Consider the following 19,355-nt stretch of genomic DNA (forward strand, 5'->3'; position numbering starts at 1 on the left):
CAAATTCAAAAACTATAAGAAGATTAAGTAAATTCAACTTCATTTTCATGGCTAGTATTTGGTATTTTTATCTAGATAGAGTACTTTTCTGATAAGAAGAACTGATGTAACATCTGTATGTAGTTGATATCTCGCCAGATAAATTAGATCTTACTATCAGCACTCTTAGATAGCTAAATAGACACCCAAGAAAAGAAAATCAAGAGAGAATTTTGTATTATGTTAGGGGGGCGTACATCCTATGATATTTAAAAATGGTTTCAAATGTCTTTATACCATGACACAGATGATATAACATGAACTCTGACTGGCCAACAGGGGTAAGCAACAGCCAATAAAATTTAATAATGAAGAAGAGATCCCAGTGGGATCTTGTCGCCCAACATTGGTTCTATGTCAGACTGATCTTCTCTGTACTTTTCCCCTCTTTCTTCTTTCTTAATTATCTAATTACAAGAACAAGTAAAATCTACATGTCGAGTTTGAGAAACATCCCTTTAGCTCTTTTCAAGAATAACGATTACTAACTTCAATTCTCAAAATCCATGATGGTCACCTGTCGGCCATTTTGTTTTCCCTCTCAAAAATCTAAACTGAATTGGTACAACTAGGGACCAAGGGAAACCAACACATAAAGTTTGAGTTATATCCCTCTTATACTTTTCAAGAAAAAGCGATAACTAGTGCTGCAACGATACGCTTCCCTCACGATATGATACATATCGCGATACTTGTCTCACCGTACGATACGTATCACAGTACATTTACAGAGTGCCCCATTAGTTTATCCTGTCAGGGGTAGAGTGTAACATTACCCCTCCTCTGAAAACTGGAGGGATACAAACATAAATCCAGGGGTACTATCACGAATTCACTTATCAAGGTTACTTATTTGTACAAATTTAGCCATCATATTACAGCTGTTATTATCAAAATGTTAATTAAATTTAAAAAAAAATTACTCTTAGAAGTTTTGACATGCTTATTATTAGCAATAAGGCATTTTGACAATTGACACATTTGGTTAATATATGTTTTACAAAGATTAATTGTTTTCTTCTTAAATTATCTAATTTAAATCTTGAATTATTTTTTTTTCAATTAGAATTCTACTCATTTTCCAATTGATCTGGGTCTGTTCGTTTATGAGGACAAACCGGTCCGTCAGTATCTAAATGTAATATTTCAAACATAATACTGATAGTAGGCCTATCTTAACGGACTTGCAAATGTTAATACATGCCTAAGAAGTCTTTGTCAAGGCTCGTCTGAAAGTAATATAAGATTACCAGGTCTGTCTTTTTTTCATAAACTAACAACACTGGTCCAACCTTTTGTACCACAAAAACGAAAATGGCCCTGTTATAGGTGAATGAACATTTTTGTTCGTGGACGACTCCGGGATATACACAGGACAAACATGATTGGTGTATCCGTACGATCTGTAACAAAATCACGCCTTTAATGAAGTAGCGAGAAACATTATTCAGGTTAGGAAATAACCTAGATCTGTGAGTCGTCATCAGCCAATCAAAATACAGGATTCCAGTAGAACGGGAAGACTTTGTCTCGACAATTTTGATTCTTAAATGATTTTAAATAAATCTAAACCACCTGTTTCAGCTACACGGATCCAGAAAAGTTTCTTTATATATAAAATTTAAATGAGCGATACAAATTACTGCGCTGAAAATCGGAAACGGCCTGAACCATGAGCGTACCGTGATGCGAGATCAAAATAACGTGAACCGAACCGTGCCATTTATACCGCGGTATACCATACCACGGACTACCGTTGCAGCACTAGCGATAACAAAATTCAATTATCAAAATCAAAGATGGCCATCTGTCTGCCATTTTGTTTTTCTGATCAAAAATCAAAATTCAATTGGCACAAGATACCAAGGGGCACGCACAAATGAAGTTTGAGGAATTTCCCTAAAGTACTTTTCAAGAAATAGCAATAACCAACTTTAATTCTCAGAATCCAAGATGGCCACTTGCCTACCAAGGGGAACATACACATGAAGTTGGAGGAATTTCCTTGCATTACTTTTCAAGGAATTGTGACAACAAGGATTGTTTATGGATGGATGGACAACAGATGGACCAAAGACCACGGACCACAGACCACAGACCACAGACCACAGATCAAGGACCACAGACGCAGGGCAATTTGAATAGCCCACCATCTGATGATGGTGGGCTGAAAATGCAGAGGACAATAGTTGGTTAAATTTTCCACCGGATATTTGTTGATATTGAAAAGAATGTTGTAAAGGTAAGTTAATTTTTATTATTTCTTGATATTCCTATAGGTGATATTCTTGCAGAATTATATAATCATGTGATTTTTTGTAGAGCAACTGGGCTGAATTCTAGTGGCCAGGTAGACCAAATCGTGTTTTTCTAGAAGTTGGTCTCAGTCTAGGGTATGAGAATTGGTCTGGTTGTTGCATTTCCCCTCTCCAGATACATTTGGTACCCATCTATATAGGAAGGTAGTGTGGAGTATTGTGGGTGTCTTCAGGGTTGAAGACTTTGTTGAAAGATGGAGGAACGGATTGGAACTGGAAAGGTAGCTCAAATGTTTAAAGCGTCCGGCAAGAGTTGGGAGGTCCGGGGTTCAAGTCAGGGTCTGGTTGTTGTATTTTCCCTCCTGTTACATTTTCACTTTTAACCTTATCCATATATGTCAGCATGTGTAAAAATCTCAATATAGGTAGTTTTAAGGTACATTTTTGTATCTTATTGATTATATGCAATCTCCCCCTCTGAACTTCCAAGAAGTTGGCAAATATTTGTCCAATAGCCTTGTCACTCACATTGCTATCAAATCAGTTAAAGGAATGTTCTTACTAAATGTTAAATTTAGAAAGCAAGGTTCTAGCAGGACAGTACACTGTATATTCTGGTTACAAAGGTTTAAAAGGAAGGGAGATCACTCACTTCTCGTCGAGATATCATGTGACGATTGGGAGGGCTGGATGTTTGTATCTCTCGTTTTTGGGCCAGAATGGGTGTAGTTGTATTTGCGTAATAAAATTATGGTAATTATTACTGAAATAAAATCTGGATATATGGCGGTGAACTTGACCTTTGACATCTTGTATCCAGGGCCCATGGGAGTAAAGTAGCATGATGCTTTAATTTCTCCATGACCAAAAGTTGAATATGACCAAAAGGAGCTAAGTCGACAAGGGAAGGACTTGATATTTGTAACAATGCTTGTAGTAGAAATGTTTTTTTTTTCTATGCCTACATATAGCAACTATTTATCTAGTTGTGGGTGGGGATTTTAATAGATTTTATGTCATTACCCATCCCACAGTCCCAATGGGTAAGGTCAATTAGGCTAATCTAGTAGTATATTGATTATGTTTATCAATTCAAGACCAATTAGCAAGTTTGTCCATTTTATGATTTTTGATTTGATATAAGAACAAGAATTAAAACAAATTCCTTTTGGATCCTTTACACCAGGCTTTTGAGGGACAAGGAACCTTTTAAGATATGTTTTATAATCTTCTGTCTAAAAGGTGTCAGTGCAAATTTGGCCAAAAGTCATTCAGTAGTTATTTTTAAAAAATTACTAAAGTACAAATTCTACAAGTAATTATTACAAGACACTTCAGGTGACATAGTACATTACCCTTTTCCTAGATTACCTGTCTTGAAACACTTTCCAAATGACCTTGGAATCATCAGTTGTTGAGGATAGAAGGTCAACATTGTGATTGGCTCCAAACATGTGTACTCCATTGAGAGAACCGATGAGTGGGAATGGAAGCTGTAAAACAGATTTGTCATAGTTAGAATATTGATGTTACTGGTCACTTTGTTCTCACCTGTACATGTGTACTTACCATGCAGAGTTACTGCCCTTGAGGCAATGACGCAGTGTAAACATTACAACATGACAATATTTTACGAGATTTAATTGGAAAACTGATTTATAACAGACAAAACACAGACCATGGATATAGAGGGTGATTTAATCAGATGATCGGCTAAAGCGAGCTCTAGCTCTTGTAAATTTGCATTGCAAAAGCTGATGGTACAGGTAACTCCTTCCCTTTTACAAATTTGATTGAACATTCAAAATATAAACTACATGAAGAAGAGAATGCATTGGTGCCAAAACTCCATATTATGGCTTCGGTTTCTTTAAGATAAAAATAGAACTGTTATAGTCAATGACTAACTAATATCCCCAACCCCACCCACCCTGCTACCCCTCATTTGCAAACATGACAACCAAATAACATACATTGCATCTATTGTTTTGGAAAATAGCACCATTGTATTTGCTATCCCTCAAAACATTTACATACCAATTTTCACCTAGATGAGACAATATCTCAATATTGACCAATCAGAAGCCTTCATTGTATTTCCATGGTAACAGTTCTGAAAACACCTGATGTCTTAAATAATAGACATTAATAAGTAGCACCACTTGACCAAGTTTGAGTAAAATCAATTTAAGGACTGATGAGATATTGGCCAGTATACATAACCAGTTTATAGTGACTTAGTTACCATGGCAACCAAAATTTGCAAAAAAAACCCCAAAAAAACCCCCCAAAAAAACAAGCATATCTACACATGGTGTCTATATTCATGTGTAGTTTCATTGAAATTGCTATTTTAATATCAAAATGATAAGTATTAAATACTTAAGTATATAAGTTTAGAAGAGTAGTCTGGACAAGATATGTCTCACTTAGTGGCATCAAGGGCCATAACTACAGGAAAAATTGACAGAACTTAATAGCTTTCAGGGAGACACAAGATCATGTCATGAATACAGGTGTGAAAAGCATAAAGATTGTGAGGGAAAGACAGTATAATGATACCCAACCATGGTACCCAACCTTGACAACTTCACATAAACATGAAGGTACCTGACCTTGAAAACTTCACATAAACATGATGGTACCTGACCTTGAAACTTCACATAAACATGATGGTACCTGACCTTGAAAACTTCACATAAACATGATGGTACCTGACCTTGAAACTTCACATAAACATGGTACCCAACCTTGACAGCTATGGACAAACATGGTACCTGACCTTAACTACAGATAAACATTATACCTGACCTTGATGACTACAGATAAACATTATACCTGACCTCGACGACTACAGAAAAACATGGTACATGACCTTGACAACTACAAATAAACATTATACCTGACCTTGACGACTACAAATAAACATTATACCTGACCTTGATGACTACAGATAAACACGGTACCTGACCTTGACGACTACAGATAAACATGGTACCTGACCTTGACAACTTCACATAAATACGGTACCTGACCTTGACGACTACAGATAAACATGGTACCTGACCTTGACAACTTCACATAAATACGGTACCTGACCTTGATGACTACAGATAAACACGGTACCTGACCTTGACGACTACAGATAAACATGGTACCTGACCTTGACAACTACAAATAAACATTATGGTACCTGACCTTGACGACTACAGATAAACATGGTACCTGACCTTGACAACTACAAATAAACATTATGGTACCTGACCTTGACGACTACAGATAAATATGGTACCTGACCTTGACAACTTCACATAAACATGGTACCAAACCTTGACAGCTATAGGCAAACATGGTACCTGACCTTAACTACAGATACACATTATACCTGACCTTGACGACTACAGATAAGCATGGTACCTGACCTTGACAACTATAGACAAACGTGGTACCTGACCTTGACAACTATAGACAAACGTGGTACCTGACCTTGACAACTATAGACAAACGTGGTACCTGACCTTGACAACTATAGACAAACGTGGTACCTGACCTTGACAACTATAGACAAACGTGGTACCTGACCTTGACAACTACAGATAAACATGGTACCTGACCTTGACGACTACAGATAAATATGGTACCTGACCTTGACAACTTCACATAAATATGGTACCTGACCTTGACAACTTCACATAAATATGGTACCTGACCTTGACAATTATGGGTAAACATCATACTTGACCTTGACAACTACAGCTAAACATGATACCTATAACCTTGACAACTACAGCTAAAGTACAGGATACCTATAACCTTCACAACTATGGATTAACATTGTCCTTGACCTTGACAACAATAGAGTTCTGATTTTTAATCGATAAACAGAATTTTTCTTATCTAATTAGTCAAATTCATTCCAGATGAATTAACAACATCAACAAATTGTCAGTTGCATTGCTTGGTAATATTGCATTAGAAGTATTTGAATTGATAAAAAAATATAAAATTGTACTATTTATGAATGGATTGTTTAATTATCATCTGTTTATTGTTCTAGAGTTAATTCCCGAATTGGACAAAAGCTTAAAAATAAACTGTCTATTTTGGTTGCAGAATATTATGTGTTGGTAACACAAATCAGGATCTGAATGTGTCATTTCTAATTTGTCTTCATCATTGGAAGTTGTTGCTTGTAGAATACTAAAAACCCTTTTACAACATTTCATATTTGTCAACTACAATGTATGTGCATATTGAAGTACGTCACTAGACCTACACAATTGTATATACATACTAAGTAGTACAGTTGTCCTATTAATACCAGAAATGTAAAGATCTGCCTTATTTTTCCATATGACTCATATGGTAATTTCAATTACCAACATGATTTTCTCTATTCTTTATGCTGCCCAATTCTAAATTAAAGAAACCAAAGTTTTTAAAAACATTGAAGAAAAATGTGTCACTTTTGGATTTGATAATTTGGTGTTTTTTTGTTTTTGTTTTTTCCTAACTGGTTTACACAAATCAGAAAAAGCTTACACAAAAACCCTATTTCACATTCCTGCTTCAGTTAACACAAAAACTCCTCCATGCATAAGTGACTACCATATGTTTTAAGATAACTTAACTATCTACTACAGCGCTAACGATGAGGCCCTGTCGCAAATAATGCATAAATAAATAATTACTTGTCAATTTCGTTTTGTACAATATTGCAGGTGATCTTTAGTATATACCAATGTGAACATTCAGAATTTCTCACAATCCATATGTCACATCATATTTCCATATTTATAACAGTTGAAACGGGAACTCATTCATATTTAAACTGTTTTTTATTTTCGTGATTGGTGTACCATAAAACAGAGGACTTTCACTTTGAAACTGATTAATATTCATCAAAATGACATTTTAAATGGCAAATTGTCTATCAGTTATCTAAATATATGTGAAAATTACAATGAATTAAAAGCTTCATTTCCTTATTTGAAATGATTGAACCTTAACAAAGATGTACCATATTTATCCTCAAATAACAAAACCCCCTCCTCTAGTGTAAAAGTTCTGTATGAAAGTTTGGGGAGGGGCTCAGTTTTTGTGAACCAATTTTATTTCATAATTTTTAAAACTGTTTCAGCTTCTTCAGTTTCTTTTTTTAGCTTAAGTTTTACAACTTATCACTAAAATGTAACAAACCATATAAAATATTTAGCACCCTAGCGGCTAACACACCCTCACCCACTCACACCCACAGGCTCTCCCTCTCTCAACCACCTACCCACAAAACATAAAAAAATACATAGACAGCATTATTTTAAGCATTTCATGTGTACATACATTCCATGTATTACAATACAACCTAAAATTAATCGTAATTGATTTATATACACAGAGGAAATTAACATATAATTTTCCATATACATTGTATAAAGTATACAGGAGAGTGTCGAATGACCTATAAATTTATACTAGATATATATGTACATGTATATATATTTTTTATATTTTTCTAAATTCCTATCCGTTCTTTTCTTCTTTTAGATGCTGACACTAAATATTTACCTAGATTATTTAGATCTTTGATTTTTTCAACATTTAGAAACTTAATAAACTTGAACATACTGGGATTATTGATAAAAATTGGCTTAAGGTATGTTGAACGAATGATTATTCTCCAAAAATGAAGAAATTAAGGGTTACATGTAGGCAGGGGCTTATATAAGGACAAGGGCTTATAATTAGCAGATAAATACCGTATTTGATAATTGATCCACTAGCAGAACTAATCAGATTTAAAAATTTGTGCCTCACTTTTTAAAATGAATAGGTCCCAATCAGATAAGTCATTAAGAAATGCATTCATTTGATACATATGATATTTCCATGTGATATTAATGTATACCATATTTATATGCAGATTTTGATCAAATCATTAAGATTTGATTTAAATCTGAAACTGTCTGCTGCCATGACCTTTTCCTTCTTATTGTTGAGTTATTTTTGAGTTCTCAATCAATCTTTATAAATGTCTTACACAGTTAAATAATAGCACATGTAACATTTTATATTCCAATAATTTGCATAAATATATCCTGTACTAACTATATAGCCTTCAATGGAAAACCCCTGTGTAGACTCTTTGTTAAAAAGTTCAATTTGACATCATGTCATCTTGGTGATAAAATTAAAAAGTCAAATATGCAACTAGGTTACTACTTTTTTAAATGAAAAAGAAAAAAACAAAAAGCAAAAAAACAAAAAAAACAAGACAGTAAAACTAGTAAGTTGATCAAATTGAACACTTAATATTTTGGTATGTGGTTATTTCTTGTGAAAATTGATTTAGAGCTCAAGTTGGATTGATGAAAAGCTCTTGGTATAAAAAAATCAAGTGTGAAGTGTTGATCATAATTATACTATCACAATTATTGTACATGTGTATAAACATTCACAGATTTCAATTTAGAAGTTAAAAAGTAAAAAGTGTTGCCAGTGAATTTCAATACACTATACTTGGAAGTTGAATCTTTCATCCAGTAACTTTCTTTTTCTATAAACCAAAAACAATGTATATTACTTTCTTTTTCTATAAACCAAAAACAATGTATATAATCTATATGAAAAGTGAAAATAAAAACAGAAAGGGGAAAGATTGGGATTCAGTTCACAGCTTAAAGTTACAGTCAATTGGACCATATTCTATTAGTATTCAAGAGAAAAGATATCATCTAAATAAAACACTCATTTACATTTATTCTGAGGTTATTGCCGTTGTTGAAAATATATCAGATAAAAAAAAACAGATTTATTTCATCACATCTAATTTTGTTTTCAAAGAGTTTCAATCAGAATTTCCGTTTTCCTTTTTTTTCATTTCTTTTGAAAATAAATCTTACTTCACTCAGAAATACTTTAACAGTTTTCTGAAATTATTTTTCTTTTGATGTTAATGAGAAACCAAATAACAAATAGCTGATTAAAATTCTAGTGAACTACATGCAAATTGCCCGTTTATTTCAATTATCCCGCTGCGGGCCCCCTTTCCAAGATGCTAGTGGGTCATGGGTGAGAGGGCACACACTCAAGTCAATACACACTGACGATTTTGTATATCAGTATCTAGCCTTCCGCCAAGTGTAGAACCCACGATACAAGAGCCTGATGAGAAATGGCATACAATCTACTGCAAAATTTGAAGTGACATACTGGCTTCAAATCTCCTGAAGATCTTGTGAAGACCGGCAAACCTCCGCTTGCGGTGAGGCACGTTACGTACACCGCCATACCTAAACAAAACCTACATACGCATGCGTATTACTTACCATCATCAGAATGATGGGTAAATAGCATGGCGCTGTAGTTTCAATGGAAGAGGCATCTGTCAAATATTTTTCGTGGTAAAAGGTAAGTTTGAACGAATGTCATGACTTTTTATTGTAGCTGAATCCGAGGTATGTATATGTTTTTCGATTTGTGTATAATGAGAATCGGTATTTTGGACGATGTTGATCGCTAACAAGACGTAAACCCGAGCACGTGCCACGCTCCTGTCTAGGAACCCATTGTTTTCTACTCGCCGCATGCCCCGTTCGCTACCGTAGTGGGGCATGTGCTGCAGCAATTTTCATGCAATGCTCGTGTAATTTTACTGTTTAACGGAACATGTTAATAAATATTGCTCGATAGTTTATCAATGTCTTGTCCTTGTTGATATGTTTCGGCAATGGGTCGAGTCTTATTTGACAACAAAGACTTTCCGCGCGTCGTTTGATGATGTCTTAGTCATATCTATATGGGCTGCTCAGATCACAAAGAGTGGACGATATCGATCGCCCTGCCATCGTTATAGGACGGTCGCTTCTCAAAATATAACTCGAAAAGCCTTTGTTTCACTTCAAAATCCTTAAATTAAAACCAATTTCACGGGACAATGATTTTACAACTCGATTGCAACATTGTATCAATTTATTAATTACTGTTGACTGGTTAGAATTGATGATATTGTATTGTACACTGTACATATTGTGTAATTTTGTGTTGGGACACAATGGGTAGACTAGCCTGCATGTATTTCTTTGTTCTTTGTATTAGTCATAATGTTAAAACCATCTACTTAATACAGACCCTTAATTATCATTCTGTTTTCTGTCCTTGATGTCATAATATAGTATGTAATTTAATTTAGTTTTATGCAAATTACAACAGAAATGATATCATTTGAACATAATGACACATGTCAATAAATAACATAAATTCAAGAATATATATAAAGATTGTTTTAAATTATGTAAACAATATACATATTTACTAAGGATCTTGATATGAGTCATATTGTCATACCCCGTAGATATTTCATTTAAAAACGAAAGATGAAAAAAAATATAGTGTATGTAAATGTTTTTCTTTAATTTTGAGTCATTTCACAAAATTCTTGTTTAGAATGGTCCATTTAAAATTGTAAAGCTCCATACTTAAATAATTAATTTTTCTCTTAAATTAATCGTTTGTAAACCAAATATGTGTAGAAGTTTTAATGACCTTATATCATCGTTTCATGTCTGGAAATATATATAAAACCTTGATTGTTAAATTATACATTAGATTTGTAGACAAAGTTAAAAATTACCTGTCTTTAAATTTAAATGACATACAATATTTTAACAGCTGATGACAAATTTTAAAGCACACCTGTGGTTTGAAGACAAATTTCAAGAAAGGCTTCAGAGTGATATGGCGGATAGTGAACCTTAAAAGTGTGAACACATCTGCTCATAGCCCTATCACCAGTTGTCTAATCAGTGAGCATATATTATATTTCTTCCATTTTATTCCATTGCGCATCTAATGGAATTAGATTATTTAAACATGTTCACTTGTACAAAATCAATATCTGAACAAAATGAAAAATGCAAAATACCACGGATTGCATAAAAGGCTTTTGGTACCCCAAGCATTTTGTAGATTTCATTTTCTTTGTTACTTCTCACATGACTGATTAATTGATTTTTCTTGATTTTATTTCCACCATAGTCAGTCATCAATTAGTTGTAGTAGTGCTAGAAAATTAGATTTAGGATCAGTTTTTACAAGGTATTTAAAATCTCTGAAATTCTTGTAAAGTGGTAGCTGGGTAGTCATTCAACCTTAAAAAATCTGATATTTTATTATTATCCCTGAAAAATCATGAGATTCTCAAATTCAAGAGAATATATGAATATTAAAAATTTGCATTTCAAGAGAAATGTGATCTTGTGTTTGTAATATTGATTTTGATAAACTTAGTGCAACACTGATTTGTCTGAAAATCTCCCTTCTTACCAAGATAGTTATGTATCAAAATTTAATCTACACCACTTTTGTAAAAGAGATCAAATTTATGTTTAAACAATATGAAAAATTCAGCATTCAGGAATTGGTGACAATATTGTCAACATAGTCATTAAAAATTGCGTTTGTACATATTCCATATCATATACTCATAAATTTCTCCACAAAATAAGTTATTTCCTTTCGAAAATATATTTTGATTTGAAAATTATTTTTCATCTTTACAAAAATGTAAATTAAATGAATATTTCATCAAAATTCATTCTTGAATCCCCTTTATTATAGTCGTTTAAGTTTTAAAAAGTTATTTCACTTAATTAGATTTCCACGGTTGATATCTAATACCATATTAATTACTCTACGCTCTCTTGATCAGAATTATAAAACTTTTTAACAGTGTTTTTCTTTATGTTAAAAAACCTTTTTGCAGTTAATATCCATAAGTGTTAATTGCAACAGTGAAATTTTACTTTCTATCTGTAACGATCTACCAAGATTGAAAGTATAAAGTTGTGTAACGTAACAATTATATCACAACTCCTGTTAGCATTAACGTCTGGCCCAGTTGTTCAAAACGTGATTAATCTAATCACAGTTTAACGATGATCTTAGAATCCTGATGAAATCATTTCTGGTAAAACTATCTTGACAAACTTTACAAAACTCTAAAGCACTCATCAGTTTCTTCCTGCTTGCCTATTTTGAGGAATCGCACATACACAGATTTAGAAGAGAATTGAGATTTTCATTAATCAAGTGATTAGCTAATCATGTACCTTTTGAACTAACCCTATGGTTTAGGTAAATTTTACTTATAGTTTTGTGATTTTGACCCATTGAAATTAGAAAAATTATGTAGACTATTTTCCTAATAATCCATTGTATTCCACTGATTTATGAAAAATGTCCAATAATTAAAAAAAAAGGTTGTGTAAAATAACGCATAGATACGCTAAATTTAACCAAATGAATACACAGCTTTAGCTTCTACCCAGAATTGTCAGGCAGCACAATAGGATTGTTTTGTATTTGAATGTTATTTAATGAAATGATTTAGATTTAATGAGAATTTCAGTAACAAATTTTAAAAGATATCAGTATGGGTTCCATATTGATTTCTCTATTGTCACCTCTCTTTTCAAAATCAAGTCTTTCAATCTTTACAAACAAAACAAAGCATTTAAAATCTATTTGAAGATACAGATTATGTTCAAGATTCAGAACCCATCCAAGTTCATGGTTAATGTGGATGGCACGTTGTGTAGGTTAAAAGGGACTCCCCCATTTTTGTTTTCAGTCCGACTTTTCCCCCTAAACGATCATGTGCATTGTGTAGATACCAAGGTTTAGTGTTGTGTTACAAGATCTGCAAACGAACATAGTGAGTTCTTTCCAATTAGTGTGATATTTTGATTGTAGCGGTGGCTGACATCACTTTTGATAACGGGTGTGAATTATCAGATTTACTCAGAATCATGCCGACTTCCACTTCCCTACTTGCACTATGCAAGGTGCTGCTGCAATTTAGATTTTTTTTAATTCTCAAATTTCACTTTGGTATGCTGTGGCTCCCATTTGAAATGAGAATTTATTGTTTGAACATTGTGAAGGAGAGTTTTGTCTGGTTTTATTTCATAATACAGGTTTAAACAACTACAGCCTTTCACATCTAAATGGCAAACAACACTGATTCAATTTGTAGGAAGAGGCAAACAGTAGGAGAATTTATTATTTTTTTCACCTAGAATAAAGAAAATATTGATTGGAAGGTCAATTAAAAGCATAACATTCCAGAAAATTATTCAAAATGTAACAATATAAATTATGAAGGATATTTGAAAATGTAACAAAATACCAAAGAGACTTCTAAATGTACAAAATACCAAACACTTCTAAAATGTACGAAAATACCACAGATTTCTAAAATGTACAAAATACCACAGACTTCTAAAATGTACAAAATACCACACACCTCTAAAATGTACTCCAATACCACATACTTCTAAAATGTAACAAAATACCACACACTTCTAAAATGTATTCAAAATACCACATACTTCTAAAATGTACTCCAATACCACATACTTCTAAAATGTACTCCAATACCACTTACATCTAAAGCGTAATGAATGGCCGCATACATCTAAAATGTGCCAAAATACCAGACTTCTAAAATGTACTACAATACCACATACTTCTAAAATGTACTAAAATACCACAGACTTCTAAAATGTACTCAAATACCACACATACTTCTAAAGTGTAATGAATGGCCGCATACATCTAAAATGTGCCAAAATACCACATACTTCTAAAATGTACTAAAATGCCACATACTTCAAAAATGTACCAAAATACCAGACTTCTGAAATGTACTAAAATACCACAGACTTCAAAAATGTAATGAAATACCACAAACTTAAAAGAAGAAAAAAATGTACCAAAATACCACACACTTCTAAAATGTTATGAAATATACTAGACTTCTCAAATGTAATGGAACATCATGAGCAATTTAAATTTGTCAAAAAGACAAAAGTATCTGAAAACCTCTGACAATACACCAAATAGTAGTATGATAGCTGTCCGATGTTCCTAGATCATATTTTAAATTGAAAAGAAATGATATGATACGTTTCACATTCTGATCTTTCCACAAGCTTTCAAACAAGTGTATAAAGATATTTTTGTCTAATTATATCTTTTCCTTCCAAATTTTCGTCTTTCATTCGACCAACTTCTCTTGGTAAATATCGTGTATAGAATGAAAAATACCAAATATCTATGTGCTATTGCAAAAAGTAGGTTATGTGGTATTAGTACAATTTCCTCTTTCTGTCAAAAATAATCTACCAAATTCTATACATTTCCAAAGAAAAAGATATGAACCTTTTGTTCTATCAAGATGCTTTCAAACTTGTTTGACAAAAAGTAATCAAGAATTGTTTCCACATTAAATACTGAAAGAAAAACAATGCCAAAAAGGAATCTAGAGTTTTTTTCACATTAAATACTGAAAGAAAAGAAAAATTTCATATGGTTTTATAAAAAGTAAAAGTTTAACATCTCTTTAAGTAGTTTATTGTGAATTTCTATTGAAATCTTGTGACTCAGTCTTTGTAAAGAGCTTGTGAATTTTTCTCCAAAGGGAGATAACTCTGGTACTGTTTTGTTTAATATATTCAGTGGTTGGATGTTCAGAATAAACATCAGTAATATTCATAATAACCTGTGAAAACAACATGGTCCCAGCATGCGAGTTGTTAGTTTCAATTATCATTTAACAGCTGTTCCAGTTACTAATTATAGGATGTGAAGTTCGCGATGAAGGTGTGGCAATTGCCTAATAACGCCGGCCTTTCATCCACAAACAGTTTCACATCAGAAACATGAAGTAAAGAAATAGGTATTGACAGAACAATGGAACAGAATTAATTATTTATATTGGAATTACTCACAAATAATTTTACCAGTTGTTTACCATGCATAAATATTATTTATTGGGTGTAGGTCTCTTTGCTTCCTTTAGGAATTGTATAATAAAACTCATGAATTGTAGGCACAGGTAGGGCAAAGGTTGTTTATGAAGATAGTTCTTCCACCCAGTACCAACATGTCAGCTCATTAATTTTGTGTAACACAGCCAGTGTGAGATTAAGTGGAATGTTAGGCATATGTCTTCTTTACTGTTCATTATAAAGAATTAGCTGCTGTTGAATCATAGTGTTTTAAATGTAGCCATATTTAAACTTTTAAACTCACATCTATCATTTGATTTACCATTTATTGATGGGGCGATATTAAAATGAAGATAAATGGATTTCTTGTTTTGGGAGTAGATCAACATCCCAAATTTTAATTGACATGAGATCTCAGATATAATTTTATCATGACAAATAGAGCGAGTCATGTAATACTGAAGATGTGTTTAGCCTTCAGTTTCATCGGTATTGGGATTAGTAGTTCATGTGATGTAGCCTTCTTTTCCAATTATTCCTGATCAACGCTCACAAAAGCCATTTGATTATTACATATCTATTTCATATTTATCAGAAATAATGTTGAATTAGTATAAAAACCTGTCATATGTGACCATTCAAGGGAGGTAATAAAAAGGTCACATGACCAGTGGTCTTCAATCCAGAATCAGATAACTAGTAAAGTGAATATCATTGGAGGGGAAAAGTAAAGTCACATATGAGAGGGAGTCGCTTAATTAAGGTGCTCACTAAGGCAGGTGTGAATGTATCCATTACTATAGGATATAAGAGTTCTATATATAACTGTCACACATGATGTTAATTAGTAGATATCCATATATAGTCAAGAGTGAATTAAACTATAACATTGTGTTAAATAGCCATCACTGGTCATCCATGATGATTAAATTTCTCATTTTTTGGCAGTTGTAATATACTAAGAAGATATTCTGTAATTTTCAGTTTTGTAGGTTATCACAAAGCACCAATTTATTATGACATTATCAAATGATAAGCAAAACAGTTGAAACAAGAAATATCTTTAAAAAAGATAAACGGCATAGTTTTAATGCTGGTGGTTATAATGTAAAACTACTGGTGAAATAAATTAACGAACTACGATGTAATTAATAAATGCGCAGTTTCAGCACGGATAACAAAATTGTATCAGTTTGAATCATTTTTGGTGATAATAAGACTACAAATGTGTCATTTGAATAGATGCATCCACTTATTCAGCTTGCATTCAATTTAAAAGGGACATCACGGTAAAAACGTTGCAATTTTCACTGAATGTACGTGTTTTGTTCCTTTCCAGTTATGTTTCTGTGCTGTTCCAATGTTCACAGTCAATCCCTATGTCCAGCTTGACCACTCTATTTAGTTGGGAATCCCCCTCTAAATTTAGCGCGGAAATTATTTTTAGATCATTACGTGACTGTTTTGAAATCGTGGCAACACAAACACACGATAGTTTACAAGGCGATATCTATATTCCATCTGGGTTAGTTGGATAACGATATTATACACAGTGGTTTAAATGTTAAATAACACGTTCTGTAAATATTACGGCACACATATTTATGTGTAAATAAGTGTAAACACTGTTCATATAGTATAGTGACAGTAGCGATGTACTGGTACAGACTGTATTTGTGTAAATATTACCGAGATTATCATGACCTACTATCAAACAATCAAGCAGAATACGAGCGGCGTCCGTATTACTGCTGTTTTCATGTTTGAACTGTTACAATCTATTGTACTGCTTCCCAAGTTTAATTCTAGGATTGTGTTTGACCCATTTTCCTATTATTCTCTTCATTGCGGAAGCTGTTATAGTTTTCAACCGCAGTCGATTCACATTGGAAGCCATTTTTGTTTCCGTATATGTCAAAACATTTGCATATTCAGCATTTTGCATTGACCGCTACATTGACCAATCACATACTTCATCTTGACCAGAACGCCACCTGTCGCGTCATATCCGGGGCCAAAACCAAATTAGACGGCTATGCCGAAAAAGTTTGGTTAAAAATTATAAGTCTTATAAAGTCCTGATTTCTGATGTTAAAGCCAATAAAGGTTTTTGTACGTTCCCTATGTTCACACCCGTAAAGAGCTGATTCATTTGAAAAACAGTATTATGAATGTTTCTCAGCCTTAAAAATGGTAACATAAACTTATTCATTGAAAAGCAGGGTTTGAGTTCAAAGAATAAGAATAACAAGAAATATCTTTAAAAAAAGATAAACGGCATAGTTTTAATGCTGGTGGTTATAATGTAAAACTGCTGCTGAAATAAATTAACGAACTAATTAATAAATGCGCAGTTTCAGCACGGATAACAAAATTATATCAGTTTGAATCATATTTGGTGATCATAAGACTGCATTTGAATCAGAAATATGATTTTATTAATGTGTCATCTGAATAGATACATCCATGTAGGTGGAAGAAGAAATGCTGTAATATAAACCAATAGTGATGTTTTTTAATTTGTTTGTTGTATGCCCATTTGTCATTTGCTTAACCATAGCTATATTATTGTAGCTATATGTAAAATTTCACAACAGATATAGAACTTGTGACCTCTTGCTGTTCATGCTTAGTGCTCACCCTTCCACTAGGTTAAATGGATATTCGACTAGCCTTAGCTAGTAGACTGAACATACTGTCCACTTATACACTATAATGCTTTGATTTTTCAAACCCTGGCTAATATGATTGTGAACCAATGCCTATGGGACATGTTGGATCTGTGTTCCCTTTAACAGTTTGTTTCTATAGTCTGTGACATAGTATATAAAAGATTGATTTTGGAACTCAGTTACTTAGTAAAGAAATAACTATTGCATTATCAACCAATGTTTCAATGGTTTCAACAGATCTTAAATCCAATATTTAAATATATTTGTTATAAATTCACAATGCTTTAAAAAAGGTAGGTAAATGTTACAAAAGATATGGATAATTTCATAACATTTAGTAAATAATTAAGGCAGAGTGTACCATCAAAGGTAATGAATATAACCAGCATGATATAGATGAAAGAAATAGCACTTTGAGTACTTTATGATGTGTAAAGGAAGGGAACAGAACAGGAATCCAATTCATGACTTATATTCTAGTTTACCCATACCCCATCAAAACCATTGACAAGGGAAGTAACTCTTTACCAGAAAGCAATCTTTATGTGGCTTTATGTATATAACAAGAGGGAATTCTTTTTTCCTTACTGAATGTTAAAAACCATTTTGTCCACTGAAGAACATAAGAGTTCATTCTACCTCTGCATTTCAGACATCCTAATAAACTAAAACAATCAATTAACATATCGGTATTCAACCGAGAGCTTAGGTACAAAGTGTGTCGAATAACCGATTTAATTTGTGCATTTAACAATGATTACTTGATTTATCAATAAACTTTATGGACAATAGTTTCTATGTCTTTTGTGATTAAGCATGTCTTCTCAGCATTTGCCGATATAGAGAACTACGACGTGGAGTTATCGTGACTCTAGCCTCCCCCGTGTGAGGGAATAAAAGGAAATCATACTTAATGCGATTTTTGATAGATTACATATTTATTAAGACCTGGGACGTATCACTTGTCATTGTAGGAAGCGGCTCTGGCTGGCTATATAATACCTTGATGCTTAAGTTATGGGTCAGATGTACACTGTTGTTTCTGTGAGCTGGTTATCTCGACATGATATTTCCCTAAAATACATTGCATCAATGCTGCATTTTTTCATGCAGTTTGACTTTGGCATTTGAAGGTTAAAGGCCTGATGATTCTTTAAAATAATTGGTGAAGAAAAAATCTGAAGACCTGATGGAAGTGGCAACATATTTGCATACAGAAAAGATTAAAATTTTCCGTTAATTATTTTCAAGGAATTGCCTTGACTTATGGTTCAGTTATAGATATTGCTTCAAGGACAAACACATGGTGCCTCTACTAAAGAAGGTGAATGGTTTATTACCATGTTATCCACAAATAAGCCCTGCTATGGGATAGGGGTTTATTTAAGGTAAATACAGTAGTTTATTCTCTATAGTTCTGGATTCAAAGGACCGCGACAAAGTAGCAGCAACGGTCATATGATGATGCCCATGTTTAAATATTGTTACAAATATGGAACAATTAGTGCCTTTAAAAATATTACTTTTTGTATGTCATTTTAATTAACAAAGATAAAGAAAAACAAATTAAGTTTGTAAGAAAACAATGCCATTCATTA

At 33.0% G+C, this 19,355-nt stretch overlaps 2 protein-coding genes across 3 annotated transcripts in view; one reads left to right on the forward strand and one right to left on the reverse strand.

The window, feature by feature from the left end:
* The window catches only part of LOC117336386 (protein fuzzy homolog), a 142,067-nt gene extending 132,452 nt beyond the window's left edge, over positions 1–9,615 (reverse strand). Inside the window, exons 1-2 of the mRNA XM_033896891.1 lie at positions 9,507–9,615; positions 3,669–3,790 (exon numbers count right to left, since the gene is read on the reverse strand). Of these exons, the coding sequence (XP_033752782.1) occupies positions 3,669–3,790; positions 9,507–9,584 (200 nt within the window). The 5' untranslated portion in view covers positions 9,585–9,615. The remainder of the gene's footprint in view (positions 1–3,668; positions 3,791–9,506) is intronic.
* Positions 9,607–19,355, forward strand: part of LOC117336384 (myoneurin-like) — a 68,063-nt gene continuing 58,314 nt past the window's right edge. For both annotated transcript variants that reach the window (XR_004534594.1, XM_033896888.1), the window contains exon 1: positions 9,607–9,704. The gene's annotated coding sequence lies outside the window, so the exon portion shown is untranslated. The remainder of the gene's footprint in view (positions 9,705–19,355) is intronic.

Source organism: Pecten maximus, chromosome 10 (genome assembly GCF_902652985.1).
Source record: "Pecten maximus chromosome 10, xPecMax1.1, whole genome shotgun sequence".
Taxonomy (NCBI): Eukaryota; Metazoa; Mollusca; class Bivalvia; order Pectinida; family Pectinidae; genus Pecten; species Pecten maximus.